Source organism: Canis lupus, chromosome 4, assembly GCF_048164855.1.
Source record: "Canis lupus baileyi chromosome 4, mCanLup2.hap1, whole genome shotgun sequence".
In the NCBI taxonomy this organism is placed as follows: Eukaryota; Metazoa; Chordata; class Mammalia; order Carnivora; family Canidae; genus Canis; species Canis lupus.
In genome coordinates this window covers 6,405,186-6,424,390 of record NC_132841.1, presented here as the reverse complement: position 1 = coordinate 6,424,390, position 19,205 = coordinate 6,405,186, and the positions used below count along the sequence as shown (strand labels likewise).

General features: G+C 40.6%; 1 protein-coding gene and 1 pseudogene across 1 annotated transcript in view; one reads left to right on the top strand and one right to left on the bottom strand.

Annotated features, from left to right (window-relative positions):
* SLC35F3 (solute carrier family 35 member F3) overlaps nt 1-14,924 on the top strand; it is a 457,576-nt gene extending 442,652 nt beyond the window's left edge. Inside the window, exon 8 of the mRNA XM_072823037.1 lies at nt 12,717-14,924. Coding sequence (XP_072679138.1) covers nt 12,717-12,844 — 128 coding nt within the window. The 3' untranslated portion in view covers nt 12,845-14,924. The remainder of the gene's footprint in view (nt 1-12,716) is intronic.
* LOC140631652 (ADP/ATP translocase 2 pseudogene) lies at nt 5,804-8,384 on the bottom strand (annotated as a pseudogene).
* Nucleotides 14,925-19,205: the final 4,281 nt, after the last annotated feature.

Here is a 19,205-nt window from a genome sequence, read left to right as displayed (position 1 = left end):
ATCACTGTAGTTTCTCCTCCTGGTGTCACCTGGTACCTGGGACTGAGCAGGGATGTCACAGGATAAACAGCTCCCACTGAGCCGTGCACCTAGCAGGGGGCTGGGCAGCTTCCCCAGGTGCACACACCTGAGAATCAGCACAGCAGGCCCCTCCCGCAGAAGACCAGCTGGAAGGACAGGGGAAAAGCAAGTTATTGACCAAGCAGTGCTGGAAAGTTTCAGGGGAAGTCGAGGGATTTACAATATATGGAATCAGAGGATACTCCCCCTTGTTTTTTGTTTTGTTTGTCCCCTCCCCCTTTTTTTCCTCTCTTTTTTCCTTTCTCCAGTACAACTTGTTTTTGGCCACTCTGCACTGAGCAAAATGACTAGAAGGAAAAACTCACCACAAAAGAATCAGAAACAGTCCTCTCTCCCACAGAGTTACAAAATTTGGATTACAATTCAATGTCAGAAAGCCAATTCAGAAGCACAATTATAAAGCTACTGGTGGCTCTAGGAAAAAGCATAAAGGATTCAAGAGACTTCATGACTGCAGAATTTAGATCTAATCAGGCAGAAATTAAAAATCAAGTAAATGAGATGCAATCTAAACTGGAGGTCCTGACAATGAGGGTTAAGGAGGTAGGAGAACGAGTGAGTGACATAGAAGACAAGTTGATGGCAAGAAGGGAAGCTGAGGAAAAAGGAGAAAAACAATTAAAAGATCATGAAGATAGGTTAAGGGAAATAAATGACAGCCTCAGAAGGAAAAATCTACATTTAATTGGGGTTCCAGAGAGTGCTGAGGGGGCCAGAGGGCCAGAAAGCATATTTGAACAAATCATAGCTGAGAACTTCCCTAACTTGGGAAGGGAAACAGGCATTCAGATCCAGGAGATGGAGAGATCCCCCCCCCTAAAATCAATAAAAACCACTCAACACCTTGACATTTAATAGTGCAACTTGCAAATTCCAAAGATAAAGAGAAGATCCTTAAAGCAGCAAGAGACAAGAGATCCCTAACCTTTATGAGGAGAAGTATTAGGTTAACAGCAGACCTCTCCACAGAGACCTGGCAGGCCAGAAAGGGCTGGCAGGATATATTCAGGGTCCTAAATTAGAAGAACATGAAGCCAAGAATACTCTATCCAGCAAGGCTCTCATTCAGAATAGAAGGAGAGATAAAGGGCTTCCAAGATAGGCAGAAACTGAAACCATATGTGATGACCAAACCAGCTCTGCAAGAAATCTTAAGGGGGACTCTGTAAAAGAAAGAGGAAGGCCAAGGAAACAATCCACAAAAACAGGGACTGAATAGGTTTCATGATGACACTAAATTCATATCTTTCAATAGTAACTCTGAACGTGAATGGGCTTAATGACCCCATTAAAAGGCACAGGGTTTCAGACTGGATAAAAAAGCAAGACCCATCTATTTGCTGTCTACAAGACACTCATTTGAGACCTAAGAACATCTACAGCCTGAAAACAAAAGGTTGGGGAACCATTTACCATTCAAATGGTCCTCAAAAGAAAGCAGGGGTAGCCATCCTTATATCAGATAAATTAAAGTTTATCCCAAAGACTGTAGTAGGGAGATGAAGAGGGACACTATATCATACTTAAAGGATCTACCAACAAGAGAACCTAACAATCATCAATATGCATGCCCCGAATGTGGGAGCTGCCAAGTATATCAATCAATTAATAACCAAAGTTAAGACATACTTAGATAATAATACACTATTACTTGATGACCTGAACATAGAGCTCTCTATAATCAACAGATCTTCTAAGCACAACTTCTCTAAAGAAACAAGAGCTTTAAATGATACACTGGACCAGATGGATTTCACAGATATTTACAGAGCTTTACATCCAAACGCAACTGAATACACATTCTTCTCAAGTGCACATGGAACTTTCTCCAGAATAGACCACATACTGGGTCAGAAATCAGGTCTTAACTGATACCAAAAGATTGGGATTGTACCCTGCATATTTTCAGACCATAATGCTTTGAAACTAGAACTAAATCACAAGAAGAAGTTTGGAAGGATTTCAAACACGTGGAGGTTAAGGACCATTCTGCTAAAAGATGAAAGGGTCAACCAGGAAATCAGAGAAGAATTAAAAAGATTCATGGAAACTAATGAGAATGAAGTTACAACCATTCAAAATCTTTAGGATACAGCAATAACAGTCCTGAGGGGGAAATACATTGCAATACAAGCATCCATCCAAAAACTGGAAAGAATTCAAATACAAAACCTAACCTTGCACCTAAAGGAGCTGGAGAAAAAACAGCAAATAGAACCTACACCCAGCAGCATAAGATAGTTAATAAAGATTCTAGCAGAACTCAATGAAATAGAGACCAGAAGAACTGTGGAAGAGATCAACAAAACCAGGAGTTGGTTCTTTGAAAGAATTAATAAGATAGATAAACCACTAGCCAGCCTTATTAAAAAGAAGAGAGAAAAGACTCAAATTAATAAAATCATGAAAGAGAAAGGAGAGATCACCACCAATACCAAGGAAATACAAACGATTTAAAAAACTTATTATGAGCAGCTATACACCAATAAATTAGGTAATCTAGAAGAAATGGATTCATTTCTGGAATACCACAAAGTACCAAAACTGGAACAGGAAGAAATAGAAAACCTGAACAGGCCAATAACCAGGGAAGAAATTGAGGCAGTCATCAAAAACCTCCCAAGACACAAAAGTCCAGGGCCAGATGCCTTCCCAGGGGAATTCTATCTTTAAAAAGAAACAATACTTATTCTACTAAGCCTGTTCTGAAACATAGAAAGGGATGGAATACTTCCAAACTCATTCTATGAGGCCAGCATCACCTTAATTCCAAAACCAAACAAAGACTCCACTATAAAGGAGAATTATAGACCAATATCCCTGATGAACACAGATGGAAAATTCTCAACAAGATACTAGCCAATAGGATCCAACAGTTCATTAAGAAGATTATTCACCATGACCAAGTGAGATTTATCCCCAGGATGCAAGGCTGGTTCAATACCTGTAAGGCAATCAATGTGATTGATCATATCAGCAAGAGAAAAAAACAAAAACCATATGATCCTCTCAATAGATGCAGAGAAAGCATTTGACAAAATATAGCATCCATTCCTGATCAAAACACTTCAGAGTGTAGGGATAGAGGGAACTTTCCTCGACATATTAAAAGCCTACTATGAAAAGCCCACAGCAAATATCATTCTCAGTGGGGAAACACTGGGAGCCTTTCCCCTAAGATCAGGAACACGACAGGGAAGTCCACCCTCACCACTGCTATTCAACATATTATTAGAAGTCCTAGCCTCAGCAATCAGGCAACAAAAAGAAATAAAAGGCAAATTGGCAAAGAAGAAGTCAAACTCTCGCTCTTCGCAGATGATATGATACTGTACATAGAAAACCCAAAAGACTCCACCCCAGGATGGCTAGAACTCATACAGCAATTCAGCAATGTGGCAGGTTACAAAATCAATGCCCAGAAATCAGTGCATTTCTATATACTAACAATGAGACTGAAGAAAGAGAAATTAAAGAGTCAGTCATATTTACAATTACACCAAAAAGCATAAGATACCTAGAAATAAACCTAACCAAAGAGGTAAAGGATCTATACCCTAAAAACTACAGAACACTTCTGAGAGAAATTGAGGAAGACACGAAGAGATGGAAAAATTTTCCATGCTCATGGATTGGAAGAACTAATATTGTGAAAATGTCAACGTTACCCAGGGCAATTTACACATTTAATGCAATCCCTATCAAAATACCATGAACTTTCTTCAGAGAGTTGGAACAAATCATCTTAAGACTTGTGTGGAATCAGAAAAGACCCCGAATAGCCAGGGGAATCTTAAAAAAGAAAACCATAAAAAAAAAAAAAAAGAAAACCATATCTGGGGCCATCACAATACCAGATTTCAGGTTGTACTACAAAGCTGTGGTCATCAAGACAGTGTGGTACTGGCACAAAAACAGACACATAGATCAATGGAACAAAATAGAGAACCCAGAAATGGGCCCTCAACTCTATGGTCAACTAATATTGGACAAAGCAGGAAAGACTATCCACTGGAAAAAGGACAGTCTCTTCAATAAATGGTGCTGGGAAAATTGGACAGCCACGTGCAGAAGAATGAAACTAGACCATTATCTTACACATACACACAGATAAACTCAAAATGGATGAAAGATATAAATGTGAGACAATAATCCATCAAAATCCTAGAGGAGAACAGGCAACACCCCTTTTGAACTTGGCTACAGCAACTTCTTGCAAGATATATCAATAAAGGCAAGGGAAACAAAAGCAAAAATGAATTATTGGGTCTTCATTACGATAAAAAGATTCTGCACAACAACAACAAAAAAAAAACACAGTCAACAAAACTAAAAGACAACCTACATAATGGGAGAAGATATTTGCAAATGACTTATCAGATAAAAGGCTAGTATCCAAGATCTCTAAAGAACTTATTAAACTCAACAGCAAGAAACAAACAATCCAATCTTGAAATGGGCAAAAGACATGAACAGAAATTTCACCAAAGAAGACATACACATGGCCAACAAGCACATGAGAAAATGCTCCGCATCACTTGCCATCAGGGAAATACAACTCAAAACCCCAATGAGATACCACCTCACACCAGTGAGAATGGGGAAAACTAACAAGACAGATAACAACAAATGTTAGAGGATGTGGAGAAAGGGGAACCCTCTTACACTGTTGGTGGGAATGTGAACTGGTGCAGCCACTCACGAAAACTGTGTGGAGGTTCCTCAAAGAATTAAAAATATATCTGCCCTATGACCCAGCAATTGCACTGCTGGGGATTTACCCCAAAGATACAGATGCAGTGAAACGCCGGGACACCTGCACCCCGATGTTTATAGCAACAATATCCACAATAGCCAAACTGTGGAAGGAGCCTCGGTGTCCATTGACAGATGAGTGGATAAAGAAGATGTGGTCTATGTATACAATGGAGTATTACTCAGCCTTTAGAAATGACAAATACCCACCATTTGCTTCAATGTGGATGGACCTGGAGGGTATTACGCTGAGTGAAATAAGTCAATCAGAAATGGCAAAACATTATATGGTCTCATTCATTTGGGGAATATAAAAATTAGTGAAAGGGAATAAAGGGAAAGGAGAGAAAATGAGTGAAAATATCAGTGAGGGTGACAGAACATGAGAGACACCTAACTCTCTTGGGAAATGAACAAGGGGTAGTGGAAGGGGAGGTGGATGGGGGTGTTGAGGTGACTGGGTGATGGGCACTGAGGGGGGAACTTGATGAGATGAGCACTGGATGTTATACTATATGTTGGCAAATTGAACTCCAATAAAAAATTTAAAAAAAAGTTATTTGGTTTCATAGGCTACTAAAACAATATTCTCATTAATATAAGGACTCTTATATCTAATTAATGTGTATTATTTCTTTAGTGATTGCTTACTTTAAATCAGCAATTTTTATTTTTCCTGTTTTTCAGATTTGACATTAATTTCTATGTTGCCCGTTCCACATGGACTAATGCCTGTATCTTGCTCCCAAGCAAAGATAACTCTATGTACATCTCTTATTTAGAACACTGGTCTTCCAAGAGGGGTGTGTAGGCTGTAATAGATGTATAATATGCTTTTTAGGGGATCCCTGCATGGCTCATTGGTTTAGCACCTGCCTTTGGCCCGGGCATGATCCTGGGGTCCCGGAGTTGAGTCCTGCATTGGGCTCCCTGCGTGGAGCCTGCTTATCCCTCTGCCTGTGTCTCTACCTGTGTGTGTGTGTGTGTGTGTGTGTGTGTGTGTCTCATGAATAAATAAATAAAATCTTTTTAAATAATAAAAATAAATAAAAAGTTTATTTTTATTTTTATTTTTATTTATTTTTTTTATTTTTTTTATTTTTTGGTAATCTCTATGCCCAACATGAGTCTCTAACTCATGACCTCAAGATCAAGGCACATGCTCTTCTGACTGAACCAGCCAGGGGGCCCTAGGAAACTCTTTATCTCTCCTTTTCTTCTGAGTGTTAATCTTCCTGGGTAGAGTATTCTTGTTTGCGAGTTTGTTTTCCTTTTAGCCCTTTGAATATATTATGCCACTCTCTCCTGGACTGCAAAGTTTCTGCTGAAAAATCAGCTGATATCCTTATGGGGTTTCCTTTGTGTGTAATGGATTTCTTCTCTTGCTGCTTTAAAAATTCCCTCTTTATCATTACTTTTTGCCATTTTAGTTATCACTTGTCTTGATGTAGAGGTCCTTGGATTACTCTTGGTAGGGGCTGTCTGTGATTCCTGGATCTGGATGTATGTGTCCTTCCCTAGATTAGACAAGTTTTTAGCTATTATTTATTGATATAAGTTTTCTGCCCCCCCTTCTCTTTCCCTTATTCTTCTGGGATCCTTTTAATATGAATGTTATTGTGCTTGATGATGCCACTGAGTTCCCTGCAGCTATTCTCATTTTTTAATTATTCTTTCTTCTTGCTGTCCAGTTTGGTAGTTTTCCATTACCTTGTCCTCCAGATCACTGATCTGTTCTTCTGCCTCCTCTAAACTGCTATGGATTCCCTCCAGTGTTTTTTTTGTTTGTTTGTTTGTTTGTTTGTTTAGTTTTAGTTATTTTTTTCAGATATTTTTTATTTCTTCAAATTTATTTTTCAGGAATGACTGAAAAAAACATAATTGAGTCCCATCAAAATGGAAATGGCTTTACAAGAAAACTGGTCATATGAATATTACTGCTTCACATTTTCAACTAGTAAATAGTTGCTGTTGATAAATAGTCAACAGTCTGTCAAGAATGCTCAAGATATGTTATATAATACAGCATGCCTGTTCACAGGGGCAGGAGAGACCTAGAAAATAACTTATGTAAACTTCTTGATTTCATCAGACAAGACAAGCATAAAAGCACCACCATGACTCTGAGAACACTGGCATATGTGCCCTTGAAAAAAGCTTTGGCTCCTTCATCATGAGCAATCTTCCTCTAGTAGTCAAGCTTGCCTGTGTACATGACGTCAGTTACTTTGTACCCTGACTGTATCAACATATGGTGATGAACAATGTCAAATTGATGGGAAGTCAACCCAGGAATCACTGCTAATATTATCCAACTGATGAAGATATGAGTATTCTTGGGACCTGGAAGCATTCCTTTGCAGTGTCATATATACCAAAGTATAGCTCGGTAGATGATAATACTCTGCACAGACACATTAAAGCCTTGGCACAGACCCTTAATCCCATCAGATTTGTAGATCTTAGCCAGACAGTCACCACGGTCTCTGAATTCCCTTTCGGCTCCAGCTTTGCCTACTCAGTAGGGGCGAAATCAAGAGGATACACAAAATGCAAGGATGTGGCCAGTGGCACCACCTGACACTAGATTCCTTACAAAGTAGCACCAAAACTGGGTTCTCTTGTCCACATCACCCTAGAAGATCTGCTTGTATTTATCTTTGAAGGCAAAGTTGAGAGCCTGAATGGAAAGTATCTGATGACACTGGCCAGGTTATCATGTCAGAAGGAGAGGATTCCCTGCTCCCTGGGTATATAAGCCACGAAGTCTATAATGCCCTTGTATTGCTTATCTGTGGTGATTTGCTTGCTGGCATACTCCATCTACAACAGCAGCTTGACATACTTGATGGGTACTACTGTGGTCTTGGAGATGGCCGTGACTACTTCACCCACCAGGAAGTCCTTAGCAAAGGACACAGCAGCACCTGTCCTGTTGAAAAAGGAGGTGGGCTACTGCCTAGTTATTGAATTCTTCATGGTCTGATTGGTTCTGTTTTATATTTTCTCTGTCTTTGTTGATGTCTCACTGAAATCTTCCACTGTTTTCTCAAGTCAACCATTACTTTGAATTCTTTATCAAACATATGCCTCTCTATCACTTAGATATTTGCTGTGATATTGTCCTGTTTTTCATTTGGGACATATTTCTCTATCTCCTCATTTTGTCTCTCTGTGTTTGTTTCTATGTATTTAGGAGGTCAGCTTTGCCCCCTGGTCTTGAAAGTCATGGCCTTGTGTAGAAAACATCCTATGGTGCTCTTAGCACAATGCCCCCTAGTCACCAGAACCAGATGCTCCAGGAAGGTCTCCTAAATGGGCTGCATGCATTCTACTCTTGTGGCTGAGCCACATTTGCATTCAATCCTGTCTTCTAGAATGACTTGCTTTGCCCATGGAGCAGGGTCTGATCCTTGCACTGTTGAGAGGTCCGTTGGAGACCTCTGTAAGCTCCTCAGTGGGTGGGGTCAGCAGTTGGGCTAAGTGTCTGAAGTTAGCCTTTCTGCTGCAATTGTAGCTACACCAAACAGCAGGGCTTTCTCTTGCATGGCCAGCTTAAAGGTTCAACTCTTGGAACTGCAGATCTACTGGTGAGTTGAGTTATCTCTGCCTCTCCCTCAGTCTTTAGGGTGGCACTAATCCCTGCAGGGGCTGCTTTCAGGGTGTGGGATGGGTGCCTGACTAGGTGGGTTGGATGGAGTGGGGCCATAGGTGAATCCAGCGGCAGGTCATATGGTGCTAGCAAGCTCAGTGGAGAATGTTAGGGCTGATTCTCACAAGTGTGTTGCTACCTAGTAGGCTGGGGTAGGAGAGAAAAGGCAACTACCAGCATTCTTGTTCTTGGAGAAGTCTCCTAAAGATCCCTGTCCCTCCAGCACATGTTCTGAGATTAGTAAATAAGTCTCCTTTATGTATATATACCTGAGGTGCTTTTCAAACTGCTGCTTCTGTGCTGTGCCTCAGGCCAGGTTATTTATTATGCTGGCTCCTAAGAGCATGGACTCAGTTTCCTATCTCACTCTGGCTCTCTTGGAGTTAAGCCTGCTGATTTTTAAAATACCTGGAAGTAAGCCTTGCTGATCTTAAAAGCTTCTGAAGTTAAGCCCCACTGATTTCCAAAGCCAGATGTTATGGGGACTCATCTTCCCGGTGTGGAGCTCCAGTACCTGGGGTGGGATCTGCTCCTCTTGCTTCTCTGTTTCTCTGCACCTGCAATGTCTCACCTGGGATTTGGATCACAGCTGCATCTCCCCCCCCTCCGATGCCCCTTCCTGTGTGGCCTCATCTCTAGGATTAGCTGTGGAAGGTCTGTTCTGCCATAGCCTTTGGCTCATTTTCAGTTTGTTGCAGAAAAGTGACTGTTCGCTCAGCGTGTCTGTGGGATGAGGTGAGCTCAGGATTCTCCTCCTCCACCAACCTCCTCCTGTCTCTTGTGAAAATACTTATTTAGCAACATAATTTTGCTGAAATGATGGCAAGAAAAATGTATTTTGTAAAATAAATATCTACTTCTGTATAACTTACATATCACTGAAATATTTATGCCTTCCCTCCCACCCCAAACTCGTATGTTGAAATCCTAACCCCTGAGAAGTTGAGGCCTTTGGGAGTTGATTATGTCACAAGGGTGGAGCCCTCTTGAATACAACCAGTGCCATTATAAAAGAGATCCCATAGAGCTCCTACCCTCTGCCACATGGGGATACAGAGGAAGTCTAAGACCCAGAAGAGGACCCTTACCTGAGTCTGCTAGCACCCTGATCTCAGACTTCCACTTCTCAGGCTCCACAACCATGAGAAAGAATTTCTGTAGTATTCTGTATTCTGTTATAGCAGCGCAGACATCCATCCACTGGACCTCCAGATATGTAATAATTTAATTCATCCATCTTTGACATTTTTGCACTTCTTAGTCATATAAAAATCATATATTTAAACATATTTCATAATGTCACCATACGAAGCTACATTTGTCAAGGTAAAGGATAAAACATATTTTATTTTTAGGTTGATTCATAACTTTTACTAGCTATGTGGAACATGGGCTTCCATTTGTCCCAAGTGACTAGAAACAGGCCAGGATAGCCTGGAATAATTTAAAATATATTTGTAATCCTTATGAATGAAAATATATTACAGCCACCCATTTAAAAACAGATTCTCAGAGGGGATTTTAAAATGTCACTGTGTGCTACACATAGTAGGTAAAATGATGACAAAATGACAGGGGAAAAAGAGGTTAAATATAAGCGATTGAAAAATATATATATACTGAGGAAATGCTACAAAAAAGAAAGTAGATGAGATAGCATTAGATAATGTAATAGAATTCAAGGCCAGAAATATTAACTGCATATATATGGACTTTATATTGGTGGAATATATAATTATATACACCTAACAAGACAGCCATCAGCTGTTATAATAGTTTCAAAATATAAGAAGAGAAATAGGCAAATTCATAATTATAGTGATATATTTTAATATGCCTCTCTGAGTAATCAGCAAATAATTCAATAAGAGAAATGTATGGGGTTTGAGCAAATAACCCAGTAGCTTAGCAGTCTAGATGGGTGATAGAATCATAGATACACAAAGAGGTACATTTATGCATATGTGGTAGGTAGGTAGGTAGGCTGACTGATTTACCCAGTGGGGGCTATAAATATTACAAACACCCATGGATTAATTTGAGATCTTACATCACATGCAGCAAGAATGGAATGTTTGAACTGGCATTGGGATAATAGAATGAAGGAGGTAGGGGCAGATTTCCATTTAAATAGGGAGATCTGAGGACTGCCTGGGCGCCTCAGTCGGTTAAGTGACCAACTCTTGGTTTTGGCTCAGGTTGTGATCTCAGGGTCATGAGACTGAGCCCCAGGTCAAGCTTCACACCTTGCCCACAGTCTGCTTGGACTCTCTCTCCCCCTGCTCTCCCCCTGTTCTCTCTTGCTCTCTCTCATTCTCTCACCCTCTGTCTCTCTTTCTAAAATAAGTAAGTAAATCTTTAAAAAATGAATGAATGAGTGAATGAATGAATGAATGATAGGGAGCTCTGAGTAGGATTTGGTGATCAGTGACTTGCAAGGAACAGGTGGTTGAGAAGAGACATTCTGGGCAGAAGGACCTGAGGGACCAGCCTGCGCAAAGGTTCTAGAGTAGGGAAGTGCTTAGTGAGTTTGAAGACAAGTAAGGCAGCGCTTAAATCCCTCTGACAGTGCCCTTCACATGTGGGTCTCTCTGCATGAAATACCCTCTGCCCCCTTCATAGAAAATGTCCACACATCCTACAAGGTAGGCTCAGAGTTCATCCTCCATGAAGGCCCTTGGTTCTCCCAGGAAGAATGTGTCCCTCTGTCTTTCATGCCCACAGCACTTGGCCCATAGCTCAGTCTCTGTGTATATCACATTGTGGCTTTTGGTTTTCATGTTTGACTCCCACCACCAAACTAGAACTAATAAAAGGCAAGGACTTAGTTCTGCTTCCCAGTAGGTCAGGCTCAGTACCTAAGACACTCAGTAAGTATTTATGGATCAAATGAAAGATGTCCTGTATTAAACACTACAATTCCTCTTTTTGCTACTCGTTTCCTGTCTTTCATGCAAACGTCAGGTGTGTTCCTGAGCATCTTCCATGTCTCTGTATTATGAAGAGCAATTGGAAAATTATCAATCCCTGCTCTGGTAGAGCTGAGAGGATCGATACAGGTGTGATGGGAGGAGAAAGGGTAATTAACAGCTCTGTTAGGAAAACACAGAACGGATGTAATCTCCAATCCCTGAGATTTCTTGAATAATTTCCATTGGCTGAGTCTGGCAGGATGTATGGGATTGGCTGCTGAGCCGGAAGGAGAAAGGTATCAGGGTGACACAGAGGTAAGAAGTAGTAAAGCCAGGGCAATGAGGGTGTGGGTGCAGGGCCACAAGGGGCCCGAGTGAAAGAGCAGAAAAGAGTGGGCCTAGCCAGGGCAGCTGGGGTTGGAACCCCCTCACCTCAAAGTGAGGCCCAGAGACCAAAGGGCTGTTTGTTCTCTGGGAATGGAGCCACACGATGCAGGCTGCACTTTGACAGCTTTGTCTGAGGGTGCAGAGTGGGGTTGATGGGAAAGAAAATATGGAGCTCAAACCATACAGGATCTGTTCCCCAAGGTCCTGGGTCCTATGGGGCTTGGCAGCAGCCTGAGGTCAGGACTGCATCACTCAGCAACCCCAAACCCTACTGAGCATGTGAAATGTGACTAGTCCAAGGTAAAACACGTTTTAAGTTAAAATACACGCTGGATTTAGAAGGCTTAGCATGAAAGAAAAGATCTTATTAATTACAGAGTGAAATGATATATATCATTTAGATTTATTAATTAATTAATTTATTTATTTGAGAGAGAGAGTATATGGGGAGGGGAGAGAGAATATCCAAGCCGACTCCCTGCTGAGCATGGAAATGGACCCAGGGCTTGACCTCAGGAGCCAGACATCAGGACCTGAGCTGAAACCAAGAGTCAGTCGCCTAACTGACCAAGCTACCCAGGCGCCCCAATGATAATATGTTAAATCTATTGGGATAAAGGAAGTGTATTACTACACTTAGTTTCACCCAAGTCGTACTTTGTTTATGTGGCTACTAGCAACTGTAAAATTACATGTGTAGCTTGACTTATGCTTCTCTTGGATAATGCAGCTCTCTATTAAATGGGGATAATTGAGTGCCTACTTCCATGGGTTGCTATAAAGATTAAATGAGGTCATAATTATAAAAGGTTTAGCCTGGTGCCTGACAAAGAGCAAATGGTCACAAAAAAAGAGGACCACCAAGCTATGACTGCACAGTGTATTTCATTGCCGCTAACATCCCCATTTTTGTTCCCACATTTCTGCAGCTTGGACACCAGGATGCACCCTACAGTTGACAGTGGAGTCACCTGTTCCCAGTTATAAAACATATTTGTCCTTGCCTGTGTACCCAGGTGCCCTGTGCTTCTCTTCCTTTAAATCCAAGATCAAATGACCCCTAAAATATCATAATATTAATGACTAGCACTTATCTTTTTCTTTGTCCTATAACTCTTCTCTATAATACTAACATATAGAATTTCTTTATGTTTGTTGCTTATTGTCTCTCATTTAGACTGAGCATTCCATGTTCATCTAGGTGGTTCTTTGCTGTCTCTCGAGCCCCTAAGACAGTGCTTGGCACACATTGAATAAATGAGCAAATGGCGATGCCTGGGTGGCTCAGTGGCTCAGCAGCGGTTGAACATCTGCCTTTGGCTCAGGGTGTGATCCTGGGGTCCTGGTATCAAGTCCCACATCAGGCTCCCTGCAGGGAGCCTGCTTCTCCCTCTGCCTATGTCTCTGCCTCTCTGTGTCTCTCATGAATAAATAAATAAAATCTTTTTTTAAAAATATGAGCAAATGAATGAAATCCTTTTATGTGATAGGCATTGTTCTAAGTGTTTGGCAGGTATTATTTCATTTAACATTTACAAGAAACCTAAGGTAGATATTACTATCATTCATATTCTCCATTAAGGAAACCAATGTATGCAAAGTTCCAGTCACCTGTCCACGGTCACACAGCTTGTCATCAGGGGAGGTAGGATTCAAGCCATCTGGCCCCAGAACCTACACCTTTATCTGGTACACTTTGCTGCCTTTCCAATAGCTCCTACTCTGGTTCGTTAGAGGACAGTATGGCCTACGTCTTCCACTAGACTGAGCTTCTCAAAGGCTGAGACCCATTCTCATTTGTCCTTTTCCCCCACAGCCTAGCACTGTGCCTGGCACTGAGCATGTGCTTCATGTCTCTGAAATAAGCCAGCTATACGAATATGGAGCAAGAAGCATGAGAGAAATTTCACAGGTTTCTAACTGGCAGACAAAGGACCAGTGAAAAGGAAGAGCATAGAATGGGAAACTCTTATGGAGAGAGGACATTATGGGTCCAATTTTGAGCTTATTGGAGTAATGGAAGGACAGTCCAAGAGGGACTGGGAAAGAGAATAGTGGCCCAAAGTTTCCTTTAGGACAAAAACGTAGACTCACAGGTCTTTCTGGCAGAAGTGGTATCTGAAGCTAGGAGAGTGAATCAGCCTGCCCAGGAAAACAGAGCAAAGGAAATGCAAGCAAAGAAAAAAATGAAGAAGGGAAAAAGATGGCTCCTTGGAGCATAGCCCTAGTTCATGGAAGGAAAAAGAACAGGAGCTGGTGCCGAGATGCAAAGGAAATTCAGAAGGGTCTCTGCAGCACCGCTGAAGTCAGAGGATCTTTCCCCAGTTTCTGTCCCTGTGTAGGTGTCTGTGACACTGTTTTGTAAAACAGTACAGATTATAAATAAAAAGTCCGTGGGCAGCAACTGAAAAACAGCACCTATATTTTCAGCGCTCCCGGGTCTGTCTGGCCCTGCCCAGCAGTGATTTGAGGGATCTACTCAGTTCTGACTGGAGCTGTACCCACAGGAAGTTTTCCTCTGGGTGGCAAGAGCCAGCACAGCCCTCCTCCCACTGACTTCTCTCCGCCTCCTCTCTCCTCCAGGCAGGTTGGGAGACTACACGCCCATGGTGTCAAGACAACACATTTGATATCATCTTTTGGCACTCCCTTTCTTACTAGCCCACAGCCTTCCACATTTTATAAGGGGAATCTAGCCTTTGCAGTTCTTACCCTGCATTGTGTTTTTGTTCATTTGCCTTATTGGCATCTCAAAATTTCTCTTTCCTTAGTCGTTTTGGCTCTGTTGGAGAAATCCGTGTTTCTCAGTTGGTGAAGCATGGACTATTGATTTTTCACCTAGAAGAGCATGTAAGATATTAAATCTATTAAAAATATAGTAGACACATTGTAAACGATCTGGGCAATCATTATTTTTACCTTTCTGTATACTAAAGATGACCTTTTTCAGACTAAACAATTACTCTATTTGTTTAAAAAGTGTGACATATAGGAGGGCACCTGGGTGGCCCAGTTGGTTGAGCATCAGACTCTTGGATTTGGCTCAGCCCCCACGTTGGGCTCTGAGCTCAGTGGGGAGTCTGTTTTAGATTCCCTCTCTCCCTCTCCAAATAAATAAATAAATCTTAAAAAAAAGATTGTATTTCCTCTTTGGTACTAGCCCATTTAAGCCTTTTGCCTATTGTAAAAACTATATTTGTCTCTTTCTTGTTAATCTCCAAGTATCATTCATACAGAAAACTGGATAAAACACACTTGTACAGTTTATTTAAAGAATAATTATAAAACAAACACCCAAGACCAGAAACAAAACTTTGTCAGCGCCTCAGAAGGTCCCTGTTCATTTCATCCTGATCATATCCCATTTTCCTTTTGTTAATGATTTTACTACTTACGAATGTATCCAGGATAGCTGAGTTTTGCAGTTTTTGGACCATAGGTAAGTGGAAATACACAGTATCTATTCTTTGTTTGACTTGCTCTTTTTACTCAATAGGAGATATATTATTGTAAATAGCTAAAAATGCTCCTTTCATTGCTGCATATTTCAGAATATGACTATACCATAATTTATTTGATTGTTGGTATAAGTTTGGGTTGTATGTTGTTTTTAGCTATAACAAAGATGCACATGTATAAGTGACTGTGCAGAATAGAATTTGAGTCAGAGTGAATGTATATCTTTAATCTTTAAATGCCACACTCTTGTCCAAAGTATCAATTGTATCAATTTATAGTATCATTTGTGTATGAGGATCCTTCCTCTTCATCCTTCTCAAACTTGTTACTAATTTTTAAATTATTATTGGGTCTGGTTGGTGTCTAACAGTGTTGCATTGTGATCTGAATGCTCATGTTTGTGGTTACTAACAAGGATGTATGTATCTTCTTATATTGCTCGTTTGTATTTCCTCTTTGGTACTAGCCCATTTAAGCCTTTTGCCTATTGTAAAAACTATATTTGTCTCTTTCTTGTTAATCTCCAAGTGTTCCTTATATAACCTGGGTACCAATTCTTTGTCTTACAAACTTCCACGTTGTGGTTTTGTCTTTTCCACTTGCTTTATGGTATTATTTGGTAAACAAAAGTTCTTAATTTTAATGTAGCTGAATTTATTGATCTTTTCCTTTATGGCTAAAAAAATTTTTTTTCTTGACCCCAAAGTCATAAAAATATTCTTCCGTAGGTCCATGCATTTTATCTGACATTCTTGGAGCCAGATGTGTTTTGTTCTTTGGACATTGGAAAGGTACTACTATGGAACACATACAACATATTTATGTAACATTCTCAAAAAGAACTGGGAGACCACGTATACTCAAAAACCAATATTTAAACATTACTATTTCTGTAGCAAAACCTATGTTACCTAATATATAAATAATGACTATAAAGAGCTTCCTATCACTAAGCCACATTTTTCACCTAATGAGTTCCAGAGTTTGGTGTTTCTGAAGTGTGGGGATTTTGTAATCAGTACAGGTTATGGCAGCCTCATACAGTAAGGATGGAATTACTTTAAAGTTTAGAGGAAACCGCTGGTGGTGACATGGACCTGGAATTTGCGTGTGAAGATTCTTTCCTACTGATTTAAATTATGGTTTAAGAAGATTCATATTTTCTACTCTTGAGTAAGCCAGTTGTTTTTCTTGAAATTTGTGCATTTGTCTAAATTTTTTTTGTCTAAATGTTAAATTGTTTATAAGATGTCCTTTTTTGACATATATAGCTTTCATTATTGATATAGGTTCAATCTCTTTTATTGTTCAATACTAAGATATTTATCAAAATTGACTAATAGACTAATAAAATTACTAGTCTTTTCTTAAGAAAAAAAAAAAAAAAAACGAACTTCCGGATTTTTAAACCATTGTGTGCTGTGGTCTGCTAGAGGATTGGCTCTGAACATACCAAAACAAAACACCAGCCTGTTTGTTGATTTCCATAGAGTGAATATTATCATGGACAACTTCAAGCCACTAATTTCATGTTAGTGGCCATGGAGTAGGGGAAAGGTATGCACAGTTGATTCTTCAGAGCCAGTAACAGATGGTTTCCCACACATTGCTTTTGTTACCCATTTCGTTCATTCCTGCTCTTAATATTATTTCTGTCATTTTACTTTTTGTTTTCCTTTTTCTGACTTCCTGAAAAGGGATGTTTAGCTAAGGACTTTTTAAGCCTCTTTTCTAATATATTTTGGGCTATAAATTTTCCTCTATGTCTTGTTTTAGCTGCATCTCACAGGCATCGCTGTTGTATTTTATTGTTCACCTCTTGTTATCATTATGACTCCTTCTCTGACCAGGATTTATATGGATTTGTTATAATTCTTTATTGATTTCTAGCTTAGTTGTGTAATGGTCAAAAAACATGCTGAATGATTTCAATCTTTAAAATTTATTAAGACTTGCTTTACAGCTAAGGATGTGGTTGATTTGGGGATGTTTTGCTTTCAAAAAACATACATTCTAATTTTGGTTGTGTTCTGTGTATATTCATTAGGTCAAGTTTATTATTCATATTATTCAAATTTTCTGTATCCTTACTGATTTTTCTTGTCTTAAAAATCACTGAGAAGGCTTATTAAGGTAACCTGACAGAATCATACTTTTTTCTTTGTAACTCAGTCAAGTTTTACTTTATTTATTTTACATATTTATCACTATGTATAAACTTAAAAATTTAAATATACTTCTTTTTTCAACTCAGAAGTCATCCAAGACCTTTTCTTTTTATATGTTGATTTCCATAGAGTGAATATTATCATCATGGACAATTTCAAGCCACTAATTTCATGTTAGTGGCCATGGAGTAGGGGAGAGGTATACACAGTTGATTCTTCTGAGCCAGTAACAGATGGTTTCTCCCACATTGCTTTTGTTTCTCATTTCATTCATTCCTGCTCTTAATATTATTTCTGTCATTTTACTTTGTTTTTGTTTTCCTTTTTCTGACTTCTTGAAAAGGAATTTTTTTTTTTTGTATCTCATCAGTCATACTTAGCAGATATTATCTTTCTATAAACTGCCCTTGGTAGACATAGTGCAAAAGAAATGAGTGACTCTGGTAAAGATAACACATTCTACTACCCTATAGAGTCCACTAACTTACAGAAATACTAGCCATATTGTAGAACATATGTTTGGTGGTACTTAACTTCATATAGCTGCTCTGAAAATCTGCATATATTTAATTTGGAAAGGATCAAACACGAGCACTGAATGCGGAGCTGTACATTGTCATGAGTTTTATAAGCACTTCAGACCTTCAGCAGGACTAGATGATGCACATGGAACCTGTTAAAAAAAAGACCAGACACCAGATGACTAACTGACCTTTATCCATAAATGTACTTTTAAAGATTCTTCTCAGACTTATCAATTTGTTTATATATTTGAAACAACATCCGAAAGAAAGAAAGAACGAACGAACGAACGAACATCCTTTTGGGCACCTGGTGGCTCGGCTGGTCACGCGTCTGCTTTCCGCTCAGGTCCTGATCCTGGGGTCCTGGATCCAAGCACATCTGGCTCCCTGCTCCACCGGGAGCCTGCTTCTCCCTCTCCCCTCTGCCTACCACTCTGCCTGCTTGTGCTCTCTGTCTCTCTATTAAATCAATCAATCAGTCAATCTTAAAAAAAAAAAAAATAGCATCCTTTCAAAATATCTGGAGCAGCTCTTTTCATTCCTTTTTAAAAAATACCTTGGTGTTTGAGAAGTAAAAAAGCCATGAGTAAAATTTTTTTTTAAGGCAACTATTTATTTTCTCCATTCCCCTGACCGCCTTGTACTGCCTTCCACAAGTTTCAGATCTAAGTCCACAGATCCTGCCTGTAAACTCTCCTCAGGCTCCCATCTTAGCTGTCACATCGCTGCGGGATGGAACGTAGGTTTCACATTCCTTCCCTAGACATCTCCAAATCTTCCATGCAGAGAAGCCACTGGAGTTCCAGGTAAGGTGACGACGTGGAGAAACGAACCAGGATGAAACCTCTCCCGGGGGACGAGGAGGTCAAGGCCTGGGGCTCGCGGCTTGGTTCACTTTCTTGCAGACCCTCGCGGGTCGAGGGCCCCCCGCCCACCTTCCTCCGACTCCGCTGCCCCCCCGCCCTCGCGCGCACCGCTCTGCAGGAGGCTCCGAGTACGCGGCCTAACACTCTCTAACGCTCGGTCCGGCTCGCGTCCCTCGGGCGCAAATTTCCACCCCAGGCCGCCTTGTCCAGCAGGGCTCCAACGTCAAGCCTTCCGGGCGGCGCGGGGAGAGACACACATAGAAAATTAGATTCCCGAAAGCACAGTCCCTCACAGCGGCTAAAAGCCTCGGGGAGAAAGGCGCCGGCCCACCGGCAAGGCCGAGGCCGCCGGAGCCGCGACGCCGCCCCACCCGGCCTCCACCTCCGCGCGCCCCAGGCCC